This window comes from Lepisosteus oculatus, chromosome 7, assembly GCF_040954835.1.
Source record: "Lepisosteus oculatus isolate fLepOcu1 chromosome 7, fLepOcu1.hap2, whole genome shotgun sequence".
NCBI classification, from domain to species: domain Eukaryota; kingdom Metazoa; phylum Chordata; class Actinopteri; order Semionotiformes; family Lepisosteidae; genus Lepisosteus; species Lepisosteus oculatus.
The window spans coordinates 26,038,944-26,051,694 of record NC_090702.1 but is presented as its reverse complement, the minus strand read 5'-3'; the positions used below and the strand labels follow the sequence as shown (position 1 = coordinate 26,051,694).

The 12,751-nt window shown below is 37.6% G+C and overlaps 1 protein-coding gene across 2 annotated transcripts in view; it reads right to left on the bottom strand.

The window, feature by feature from the left end:
- Positions 1-6,007: 6,007 nt before the first annotated feature.
- LOC102688985 (rho GTPase-activating protein 8) overlaps positions 6,008-12,751 on the bottom strand; it is a 36,577-nt gene continuing 29,833 nt past the window's right edge. For both annotated transcript variants that reach the window (XM_069192343.1, XM_006633642.3), the window contains one exon: positions 6,008-8,611. In XM_069192343.1, coding sequence (XP_069048444.1) covers positions 8,414-8,611 — 198 coding nt within the window. In that variant the 3' untranslated portion in view covers positions 6,008-8,413. The remainder of the gene's footprint in view (positions 8,612-12,751) is intronic.

Sequence of the window (12,751 nt, the reverse complement as noted above, 5' to 3'; positions counted from 1 at the left end):
CTAAGCAACAAGGGCAAGGCAGGGTAAGTGCAAGGCAATCCTACATGTAGACAATTTGAAGGCCACGGTAAAGGCCGAGGGGGGAAATTTGGCCTGGACACTGGGATAACTCCCTACTCTTATCAAGAAATGCCCAGGGATCTTTAATGACCACTGAGAGTCAGGACCTCGGTTTAACGTCTCATCCGACAGACGGCACCCACTACAGTAGAGTGTCCCTGTCATTAAACTGGGGCAGTAGGACCCACACAGACCGCAGGGTGAGCGCCCCCCGCTGGTCCCACTAACACCACTTCCAGCAGCAACCATAGGGTCCCAGGAGGTCTCCCATCCAGGCACTGACCAGGCTCAACCCTGCTTAGCTTCAAGGGGTAGTCAGTTGAGAGTTACAGAGTGATATGGCTGTTAGGCAGTCTAAAAATCATGTTGGACATAATTGCAAATAGTTTGATAGTGTTGACCGAATTTAAAAAGTAGATGTCTGCAGCTTTAAGCTTAGGGCTAGGTAATATCAAGGCTTCTAATCATTGACTGTTAAACAATAATATTTATTTTATATAGGAACAAGTAATAGGTTTATTCCATGCTGAAAAGAGAGAAAACAATGTTTCGGCTGTGAAGCCTTCTTCAGGTGTGAACACAACATTGTGTTTTTTCTCTTCACTTTTCAGCATGATATAAACCTACTGTGTACTTTTTCCTTCGCAAACTACGCATGCTGATGCAGCTACCCACCTTATTTATTTGAGAATATATAGTTTATTAAACAATTTCATAATACAAGGCACTTTACGGTAAAACAAAAAAAGACAGCTATACAAATTAATGCAGTGAATTAAACAGAACTAAAAGCAAGAGTATCTCACCAACTGCTCCTGACTGTTCTTCCATTAGCAACCGACAGGACAATTAGTAAAATCCAGAGGCCATTGCAGCCTGCTCAGATTTCAAAAGACATTTAATTCTTCTAGCACAGGGATTTTGAATTAAAAAAAAATAAAAATATGTTGACAGAAATAAATATCATGCATGATCTGTCATGGCAATTCATCCAGACCATAGTCTCACCTTGCTCCCTGTGCTTCTGGGATCAATACCGAACTTCCAAGATTCGTTCCAGGAATAGGCAGAAATCTGATAACGGACTGTTGTATGGAATAATGCATAGTACTTCCCAATAGACACATCCTTTTCTTGAATTAAGAGTGAAGTTCAGAGTTTACCGTTTGTTCATTTACTATACAGTATGTGGACACATTTCTACAATAACTTAATAATTCTGTGCTAACCTGAAATGTATGACTTTTATTTTTGTGCTTCCTAATTTAAAGTACGGTGCCCCGTAAAATAAAATCAGCACCTTTGACCCACACTACTGTGTAAATGTCCTAGACATTTTGCATTCTTCTAATTTTTCAATTTTTTTCTTTCTTTATGCAGAAACAATTTTATGGTATCAATTTTCTAATGAAAGTTTAGACATTTTAAGATCATTTACAATCCTATTTACGTTTACCAGATCTGTATTTTTTTTAAACAAAATCTAGCCTTATAGCTTTGATGATAATGATAATGATGAGGACATCTGACTCATTAATGACTCACCATGTAATATTGGCTGCTCATGTTTAGTTTACCTTGAGTTGCAGTGATCAGAATTTCAAAGATTCTGATAAAAGTGTTTTTGCCAAATAATAAATGTAGAATCGCTAAATGGCAAGCTTGATTTCTTTTCAACCAGACCCAGCTGTTGTAATAAGAGTTAATGTTGCTCTGATAGACAACTATTTGAGGCTTTCAGTAAATTACTGGTGTTCATAACAAACATTCTATAACACATATACATATACATTCTATAACACAACATATACAGTACATGAATTGTCATTGTGCCAAAGATGACTTCAGCACAGCAGAGTACACATAGTATAAGAAACCTATTTGAGTTATTGGTGCAGGTGATAGCTTGCACACGAAATATCTCACATAGATCTGATAAAGCAAGGGAATTCAAAATAGAACCTGATACTTATTAGGTGCTCCTATGACATGTATTAGCACTAAATATATGGACATATCTGAAACACAAAAACTTCTTGTGTCAGACACGCATGAAATATTTAATGATGAAGCCGTATTATCCTGGCACCAACAGCCTAAACAGGAATACCATGTCTCATATATCCCTATCATGCAGCATATGCCAAAGGAACTCATGCTGCCAAGGCACTATAAGTGAGATTAGAAATACCCAATTTAACTTGATACCCCAGGTGAAGAACACACAGATTTATCTTCAAACTGAAGAACCCAAAGTCTGTGGGCTTGAAGCTGTAGTTTAGTCTTCCAGCCTTTTTAAAAAATTATTTTCTACACTCAAATTAAAGTTGCCACGTGCTCCCGTTATTGGGCCAAAATGCCATCTTTGCAATCTTTTTTTTTCAGTCTATTCAATTTTAATGCTGCCTTATAGCAAGTGTTAACAATTTAGCTGAGTTTAACATTGACTTTATTCATCATTTCAATTTGGGCACAAACACCTGTCCATCCTCAAAGTACAACAGTGTGTATGTATGTGAACAGGTGGTATTGAGATGTGAACACAGCAGGGTGCACCAGTGTGTCCCATATTATGTTTTGAACAAAATGAGACATCACTGAAAGGGAGTGATATGTAACTTTGTTTGAGACGCATCCTCCAGTTTCACTTGCCAATTGGCAACGTCCTGGATAACCGAGAGTCTTTAGCCTCTTTTTATTGCACTGAACTGAATTGTCTGAGCCTGTGCTGGTGTAGCCTTCCTAATGCTGTGTGACGTCTAGCTGTGCTTGTAATCCTCCGATGTGGAACCAGAAGGTAAGTGGGGGAAGACGGCAGTTATTAAGTCCTGTGCAACGCATACATTTTATGTCTTTGGTGACATAAAGTCGGTGTCCATTTGCCTCTGCCAGTGTTTTAATAACTAAGGCCTTCTTTGTAAGCAGTGTTAATACCAAGCTAGGTGGCTCTTGTTCCATATTTAAACAAAAGAGATGCAACATTCAGCAATATTATCCTCAAGTCCTGGGTCTTACTTTGTTTCCTTCATGGGGCGATTTCCTGTATTTGTCTGTACAGTAAGTGCTCTTATACTACTTTACATCATTACATGCTATATAATATTAAACTATGGACATTTAATATGCCATACAATATTTACAATACTGCTTTTTTATAACTTTTCAACTGTTAGAGAAATACAATAGATTTACATTTTAGTTAGAGAAAGTGAAATATTTCAAATAGTATAATAACCATCTTAATCCTTATACTTATATAGCACATTTCTGGACACAAATTCTATTTAATTTGTAAAGGAAATCTTTTCATGTTAACTGACAAATGTACTGATGTCACAATTTTTACACATCAGTACTGTCCTTTAGTGTCTACTATACAGTTATGGCCAAAGTGGAAATGACATTACTTTAATGCAATAATTTAAATGTTTCCTTACGGTGTGCAGAGGCAAGAATATTTATAGACAAACCTATTTACTGTATATAGAAATACCAAGACCATGCATACTTTGCTTTTGAACATATTAATCATTTTAAAATACCTTTAGGTTAGAAGGGATTAGATGAATTCAGTTTATTTCCCAAAAGTAAAAAGCTATAAGCACCTGGCACTCCATGCATGCAATTTTACAGCAAATGCATTCATTTACTTCAAGGCAATCATTTACTGTGCTCATGTATATGAATCACTGGCAGGCTCACTTATGAAATTACTTCTTGATTTTATTTTGCTCCTCTAATACATGTACCATCTAACATGACATGGAACAATGTTATATTTAACTTCAGTGGTTGTTAGGCAAACATTTTCTAATAGCTGTTTTTTTTGCATGTGCTCAGTAAGGCAACTTCAGGGCATTTATAATAATAATTGCTTACACTTATATAGCTCTTTTCTGGACACTCCACTCAAAGCACTTTACAGGTAATGGGGACTCCCCTCCACCACCACCAATGTGCAACATCCACCTGGATGATGTGATGGCAGCCATAGTGTGCCAGAACGTTCACCACCCATCAGCTATCAGTGAGGAGGAGAACAGAGTGATGTAGCCAATTCATAGATGGGGATTATAAGGAGGCCATGATTGGTAAAGGCTAATGGGAAATTTGATCAGGACGCCAAGGTTATACCTCTAAGCTTTTCGAGAAATGCCCTGGGATTTTTAATGACCACAGAGAGTCAGGACCTCAGTTTTCAATTATAATAATTAATACTTGCTTACACTTATATAGCGCTTTTCTGGACACTCCACTCAAAGCACTTTACAGGTAATGGGGACTCCCCTCCACCACCACCAATGTGCAGAATCCACCTAGGACCCACATAGACCACAGGGTGAGCACCCCCTGCTGGCCACACTAACACCTCTTCCAGCAGCAACCTTTGTTTTTCCCATGAGGTCTCCCATCCAGGTACAGACCAGGCTCACACCTCCTTAGCTTCAGTGGGTTGCCAGTTGTGAGTTGCAGGCTGCTGGCATTTCCATTAGACATAAACAACAGCTCATTTTGTGTGGAATGTTTGTGAATCTAAAGGGTCTATTAGATAGGAAAGGTGTGTTTAGCTGACTCAAGTGGAAAATGGAGTGAAGCATAGACAATCTCATCATAATTCACATACATTCATTAATGGAATTCCTTTCTCCTTTTTAAAGACCTACTGTTCATAAAATGTTCAAGAAAGTCGATAGTGTGTTAGTAAAGGTGAAGGGCTTTAGTAAATTCATCCATCCATTTTCTTAATTGCTTTATCTTGTACCGGGTTATGGAGAATCGTAACCTAACCTGGCAAGTAACAGGCGCAAGGCAGGATACAGCCTGGATGGGTCACCAGTCTATTGGAGGGCACACACACTCACACCAGGGCCAATTTTTCCAGAAGCCAATTTCCCTAGCAGTATGTCTTTGGACTGTGGGAGGAAATCAGAGCACCTGGGAGAAGCCCACACGAACATGGAGAGAACATGCAAACCCCACGCTGATAGCACCCCATGGCCCCATTGCTGCAAGGCAGCAGTGCTAACCACTGTCCACCATGCCACCCGTATTTGTAAATGTTTGACTAAAACAAGTACTGCGTATCAAGCAATCACAGCAGATGTGTCAGATTCTAGTGAAAATATGAAGCTATGTAATATTACATTTTGAACTCCAGAACTTGATTTATTGTTAATAAATGACTGAAAAGGAGACAGGGAGAGCAACAGATTATATTAGACTAGCAAGATACAAGAGGCTTTAATGTTGAATGTTGTTACTTGAAGACAAATTATGTGGGGATCAGGTGCTCATTTTCCCAGAGTAGCTCATATCCAGTGTTTCATCAGGTCTTGGTGAAGTAAAAGTGCCCTGGATTATTTTGGTTTTGGGTGGGATCTGTGTATCCAGATGTCAAGGAGAAAAAAGGCTACTCTTTATTTTATGTGGGATATGATACATACTTCTCATTCTTCACAGAGATGAAAGGACTGTCATAATCTCTGGAATGGATTGGCCAATTACTAGACTACAATCTTATCAAACATTTGTTGACAAATATTGACCATTGACTCACCTCCAAGCTGTCCTTAGTACAGAGCAGGATTTATAATTGTGCCTGCAAAAATGCTATATAAATTGATCACTAATTGAAAAGTAAATGAATAAGGCTTTTTCATTGACATTTCAGTTTTACCATTGTTTTTTTCTTCCTGGTATAGCCTTAAAATGCAGCATTTTGTAGTCACATTAACCATTCACCACGCTTGAACATTCACCATCTTTAATGTCTGGGCAGCAAAAGACCACATGAAATGTAGCATGTCGGTTTCTTGGAAGATAGTATTAAAACCCTATGGTTTTTGTAAACATACTTCTTGTAGAAAAAAAATGTTTGAAAACCATTTCTGAAAAACTCCACAGCTGCCGAAAGCCGCATAGAAACCAGTACCACAGAGAAAACATATTTCCACTTCATGTCGGAAAATTTTATTTTATGTGATATGTGCCACTTTGAACTGTACATCATCTGTACAAAGGAAATACGCCCTGCTGCAGCCAAACAGTCCAAAGTGAAGAACAAAAACAATAGTGTGTTGCAAAAATACTCTCCCCATGGATGACCGTTTTGTGAAATCACAAAATGAGGTTTACACATTACTTATAACTTAATATTTTATTCAAAACCTGAATGCACAAACTAAAGACTTCTAAGGGTAAGATACGTTACAGAAAGTGTCAGCAAAAACTCAAAACCCAAAAAGCAAAATGTATTGATTGCATAAGTACTCAGATGTGCAAACTATGTGGTGGAAGCGCTTTTGGCAACAATTTCCGCCACCACTTCAAACTTTGTACACCGTCTTGGTGCTGACTGTGCCCATTCCTTCTTGGCAGATTTGCCCAAGCTCTGAAGTTGCTTGGGGATCACTAACGGACAGCAGTGTCCAAGTCTTTCCACAGATTCTCAACAGGACTGAAGTGAGAATTTTGACGTGGCCACTAAAGAACACTCACTTTCTAATTTTTAAGCCAATAGGTGGGAGCTTTGGGTCACTATCCTGCATAAAGGTGAAATTCTGTCTTAGTTTTAAACCTGAATTAGGTTTTCCTTAAGATCTGCAAGTACTTTGCACCATCTATGTACCCATCAGGCTTTCCAAGTTTTAAAGTCCCTGTTAATCCAGCAGTAGCATTAAAATGTGATGCAGCCACCAACATGCTTTACAGTAGGGATTGTGTGGACTGAATGGTGTGCTATTTTGTGTTTGCGATGACATTTCTGATTTAATTTGTTGCAGACTCCATGCGGGATTTGAGATGTGTTTACTGCTCTGCCATACAGGGCAGCTTTGTTCATGAATCATGGTCATTTTCTCAAATCTCAGTCACAGACCCCTGGAGCCCTTTGAAAGTCACAATTGGCCTCATAGTTGCATCCCTGAATAATTTCCTCCTTGCCCAGCTGCTCAATTAGGAGAAACAGCCAGATCTAGGCAGAGTCTGGGTGGTACCATGCAACTTCACTTGCAGTGATTGACTTCACATGCTCAAAGGGATATTCAGTGTTTTATGAATGGCTCGGCACCTCAGTACCTGTCTATTACCGCCCTACTCCCCACCTCGCAACCTCCGCTCTTCAAATTCTGCCCTCCTTACTGTCCCCCAAGCCCGTCTACACTGTATGGGTGACAGGGCCTTCTCCTGTTACGCCCCCAAGCTCTGGAACTCTTTGCCCAAGGATATCAGAGAGTCACCTTCTCTAAACTCCTTCAAATCCAGACTCAAAACCCTCTTCTTCAGAAAGGCCTTTACTTAACTGGTTCCATTCTTCACCCCTCTGCTCTTCTTAGTACCACCATCCACGGTCTCCTCTATATATTGTAATTGTGTCTTATCTTGTGTATTCTCATTATTTATTGTTATACTCTTCTTATTTATTGTTATTTCATCCTGTAAAGCGCTATGAGAAGCCAACTTTAAAGGCGCTATATAAAATAAAGTTTATTATTATATTATTATTATATTTTTATACCTTTCTTCTGACCTATTACCTTCTAGAGCTTTATCTCAGAGTTGTTTTAAATCTCCATGGTGTTTATGGTTGAAGCATTGCTAGAAATGCCTTATCTCACCGACGGAACTTACAGAGACAGGTTATTATTGTACTCAACTGATTGTGTGGCTGCTTTAGGTAATTACGTCCGCCTAAATTAATTTAGGTTTGCCACAACAAAGGTTTTGAATACTAATGCAAACAAGACTTTTCCATTTTTCTTCTGCATTAATCACTTCTTTGTGTTTGTTGCAGTAAATGTGTATTGTGGTTGTGTATATAACCAATATTAATTGCTGCCCGACTGCCAGCTGTAAAGCAACACAAAGTGAAAAACTTGGAAAGGGTCCCGGTATTTTGCAAGGCACTGTATATACTGTAAGAAGAAATCAATGTACCTCTTCCTTTTGGGTTTAAAATAGGGGTTCTGTACAGCTGAAAAATACAGGGTTAGTCAAAATGCTGTCGACAACTATAAATGCCAATTATTTTACTAAAGTTTTGTTTTCTGGTCCACAGATGGTGAAGGATTGTAAGGAACTGTTAGAGACTTTGACAGTTTATTACAAATTAATTACATGGTTACTGTGTCAAAAAAGGTTTCAAACGAAAGCATAAATATCAAAGCTGTTGACAGCATTTTGACTAACCCTGTACACTGAAGTCAAATGTATGTCCCAAGATACCAATCATCCACACATCTTTATGGCATATAGGACATACAGTATATGTTCTGAGTTAATCCACAGATTTCCTTCATTTCCTCTGAGCTGAATTCTTTTATTTTTAGGGTATGACTCCTCTGCAGCTGCTAGGTCAGGGTAGTACCTGATTTGGTGGTGAGCGAGTGCTGAAGACAGTGTGGTAGTGTTCAATGAGAATCTCTGTGAATATGTTCAGGGGGTTCAGTTCACTCAGGGAGACAGATCCTTGTGGAGGCCAGATCAGATTCACTCCTAACACGCAGGCAAGGTTGGAAGGATTCATCTTGTTTCTGATGCTCTCCTGTGATATCTGTCAACAGAAAAGGTAAAGGATCTCAGAAGGAGGCAAATTACTGAAAAATGTCCAAAAGTAACCATAAAATTATCAGTCCAGAAATCTGAAGTGGCTTCAAAAATGACAAGCTTAATAGGATATAAATGCTAAGTCTGGGTTGAAACATCATTCTATATCAACACAAGGCCATTCTCACTGTAATTTGTTTTTAATTTAATCCATCCACCTCATTTCCAACCGTTCACTCCTGGTGAGAGTCGTGTCCCAGGCTATCTCAGCGGGCAGTGCCTGGTTCAACTCCAACAGTAGGCACCAGGGGGGCATCCTCACCAGAGGCCCAAACCACAACTGGCTCCTCTCGATCCAGAGGAACAGCAACTTTATTCCTAGATCCTCCCAGTCTGCTGAGCTCCTCACCCTGTCTCAGGCAGAGAGGACGCCCAGCAGCCCTACAGAGAAACCTCCACTTATACCCAAGATCTCATTCTGTCAGTCACTACCCCATGCTTGTGACATATTTAAATCAAGAATTCCGAATGCAATGTGTGGCTCAAATTGTATTTGTCTAAATGTTCAAAATTTGACTTATTTAAAGAAATTACAATGCATGAGACAGGTTTCTTTTGAGTTTTGCAAATTTGAGAAATCAGAAATTTAAAAAAATTTGGAAATCATAGTAGAATGCTACCTAAAAATGTTCATTAATGTACCATTCAGAGAGAATCTGGATCTAGGTTTTTTAAAGGTTTTCTTAGGTAAACAAAATCCATTAGTGCTAATTATACAATTACAAAACATAAAGGTAAAAACATTTTCCAGTAAAAGTATCTGTACATCGATAAAGAAGATGGCAAAACAGTTTGACTACATTTTCTTGAAAACAGTGCCGCCCAGTGGTCCTTTAAACTGGAGTTTCTAAAAGATGATGCTTTACACAAACAGCTCCTAAAAGCGAAAAAAAAACCCACTAAGCTAACACTCAGAATATTTTCATGAAAGGAATTACACGCCTAATATGATGCTAATTTTAATTTTTCTACATTGATTTAATTTTAATATCAAAATTTTGTTTTTTGTCCGTTTCTTGTTCCTTCTTTGCTTGTATGTTTCATTTCTATAAAAACTTTGAACTTCATCTAGTCTTTAGACCTCCTAAAAAGTCTGCTAACGTAAATACAGTTTTGCTTCAAAACACAAGGGGGGAGGTTGTCTGGGAATGGCTACGTCACGCTCGCCTTTCCTGGCTCAGCGATGCCTGATGCCTGCCTCGCTGTTATGTGGCCACATCGGTGTTTGGTGTATCTTTGGTTTCCCTCACTGTAAATAAAAGAGCGCCGTTTTTCAATCTCATGGCTTTGTGTGTGTCTGTTGTCCTGGTCTGGACTAGTTACGGCACGCCCAATAGGCAGTCACACAGCGTGGTAGATAGATTTTGTGCTTAGCCTTTCTAGAATGTTAAGAGAAATGCAGAAAAATTCAAGCTTGAAATCACATTCCTCTTCAGTGTCAGCAGAACAAAACGTGGCTGTAGTTAAAAAAATCACAATTTTGCTTGCACTAAAAAAACTATTCCGATGTTGAAAGAATGGCAGAGAACACTAAAATCTTATACCTTGCTGATGGAGCAATCCAGGAATATACTTAAATTGAGAAAATACAGGGGGACTGAAATCTTAGCACAATTGTGCTTCTTTCCTGTACAGTTAACGAGGTAAATTAATTTTGCATTGTGTTTTAATTTTCTACTTGGTTTGATTGAAGATATTAGGATACCGCATGTAAAGGAAATTAAATGCACGGTGATTTCAAGACCAAGCACATTAACACCCTCCAAACTATTATCCTTTTAGCATGTATGGAAGCTAACAGCCATGTAACTCTTATTCATGCAATCATGATATTTTGTGTTGAGATTTTATATGATCATTATTTGATTTTTTCTGTTTATTTGTACACCAAATAACACTAATCTGTTTTTGTTCTAGTAGACTTGGGTTATGAGGTCTTATAGAATGCAGGTGCTGCAACACATTTGTAGAAATCTCTCATTTGTCAGGTGTAAGAAAACATTTTTTCAGCCATTCTGTTTATACTGTAGAGCCTTCATTAACATGGAGTCAGGGATGAAATAATGGTTTAATTTTTAAAGACATTATTTCACATTTTATTGTTTTTATTCTACTCTTTAGATCTATGGTGCCATCATTTTTGTAATATTCAAGATATTAAAGTTATACTGTATATATAAAGTTTACAATTTGAGAGGTGTGCTAATCAGCAATGAGAAAGCTTTTTAGAGCTGTAAATATGTCATCATGAGATTACTTGAAACAAGATTTCACATGTTTGGGCATTGTAAATTGCAAATAACTGGTTATGTGTGTTTATACTATATTCCAATTAATTCAGATAGCCATCTAATTCAGCCTTTGGGGAAAATACATTTTTTTCACTGTAATGATTCAATTAACATAGGGTTCTTTTACACAGAGAACACAAAGAAAAATTCAGCAACACTAATGTTTTAACTTCTCACAAAGAACAAGCAATTAATCTTTCAGTGTCTGACCTGATATGTCATGTTTCCTACAAAATTTTGTTTTTGTGAAATGGAACTGATTTAGATCAAAAGGAGCACGTCTTCATGAATTGCTTTATGAGAGAATACTCTGGCTAACTCACAGGCATGCCAATGTTTTCTGAAGGCTTATTTGTTACAGTCTTCAAGAACAATCCACAGCAAAAACCAGTTACATATACAAAAATGATCAGACTCACAACACTAAAGATAACAGTGAATGTAATGTAATGATGGTAACGTTCTATTTTGTTTCTTAAACGATCCATATGCGTCTATCAGTATACAATCAGTCTGTCTCAGTATATATTATGCAACTTATATGATGATGCTGATGAGTAGGCCTTGCTATATTAACCATATTGTTTGTGATGGGTTTATGAACTTAGAAAACAACCTAGCTAAGCAAGACCTACCCATCACCATTATCATATAAACTTCATAAAAGTCATTAAACATCATAAAACTCCAGAGTTTTTATACATTAACACATTAACTTAGGATCATTAACATACAGTAGCAACACATCAGCTTAGATTTGTTTCTAGGAGAACGTAGTTCCCAAATGCTACTCCCAAAGGCATAAAACAAATATCAGAATATCAGAGTTTAACAACAAACTTCTATAGTTCTACAAAAAACAATAGTTGTAAAGGATATAAACAAAACATATGATACAGAACATTTTCAAAAGACTTTTGATCAATTATTTGAAAGCTACAGGCAATAGGTATCCCATACTTATACAGTATATTGGATAATGGACAGAAATACTGTATAAAGGGAAGGTGTAAATGTTCAAATTGGGGTGATATAACTTGCTAAGTACCACAGGGATCAGTATTAGCACAACAAGACAGCTACTCTTTCTGATTTATATGATTGGTTTAGATTAAAATAGGGAGATTAGCAACATGTACAAGTAAGTGTATCATGCAACAGGTAGATGACTTTTTAAAAAGAGCAGGATGTTGCATGCAGGTAGCAAAAACAAAGTATAAATATAAAATATGTACTGTAGCACTGAGCTTGAAGGGGCTATTTAGGATAAATATATTTTTGAATAAACATAATTTGTATCTTCTATACACTAAAGAGAGGCAATTAAAAAGTGAACAGAGAACAGAAGACTGTAATTCCAAGACTTCCAATTGTACAATTGTAAGAATTTAAAATAGTGTAGAACTTTCGTTAACGTGTTACAAGAACGATATCACTACTTGGAAGGCAGTCCAGAGACTAGATATCGGATACATTCTGGGGCTCAAGGAGAAGTCCTACACCGACAGGCTGAAAAACTCAACCTTTTTAGTCTTAACCAGAGAACACTAAAATGAGATGATTCAAGTATCAAAATCCTTAAGGGCACTGAAAAACCCTGCATACTTATTCAAAATAAATAGTGAGACATGAAGCAGATGACACAAATGAAATACATTTGGAACAACAAAAACAGGGGCCATTTTATAAACAAAGGGTTGTTGGAATGTGGAATAAGCTAACCAAGCATGTTGCTGAAGCCAATCCAGTGGCGTCTTCTAAGAAACTGCTGAACTAAACCCTTGGATCACTTGGAT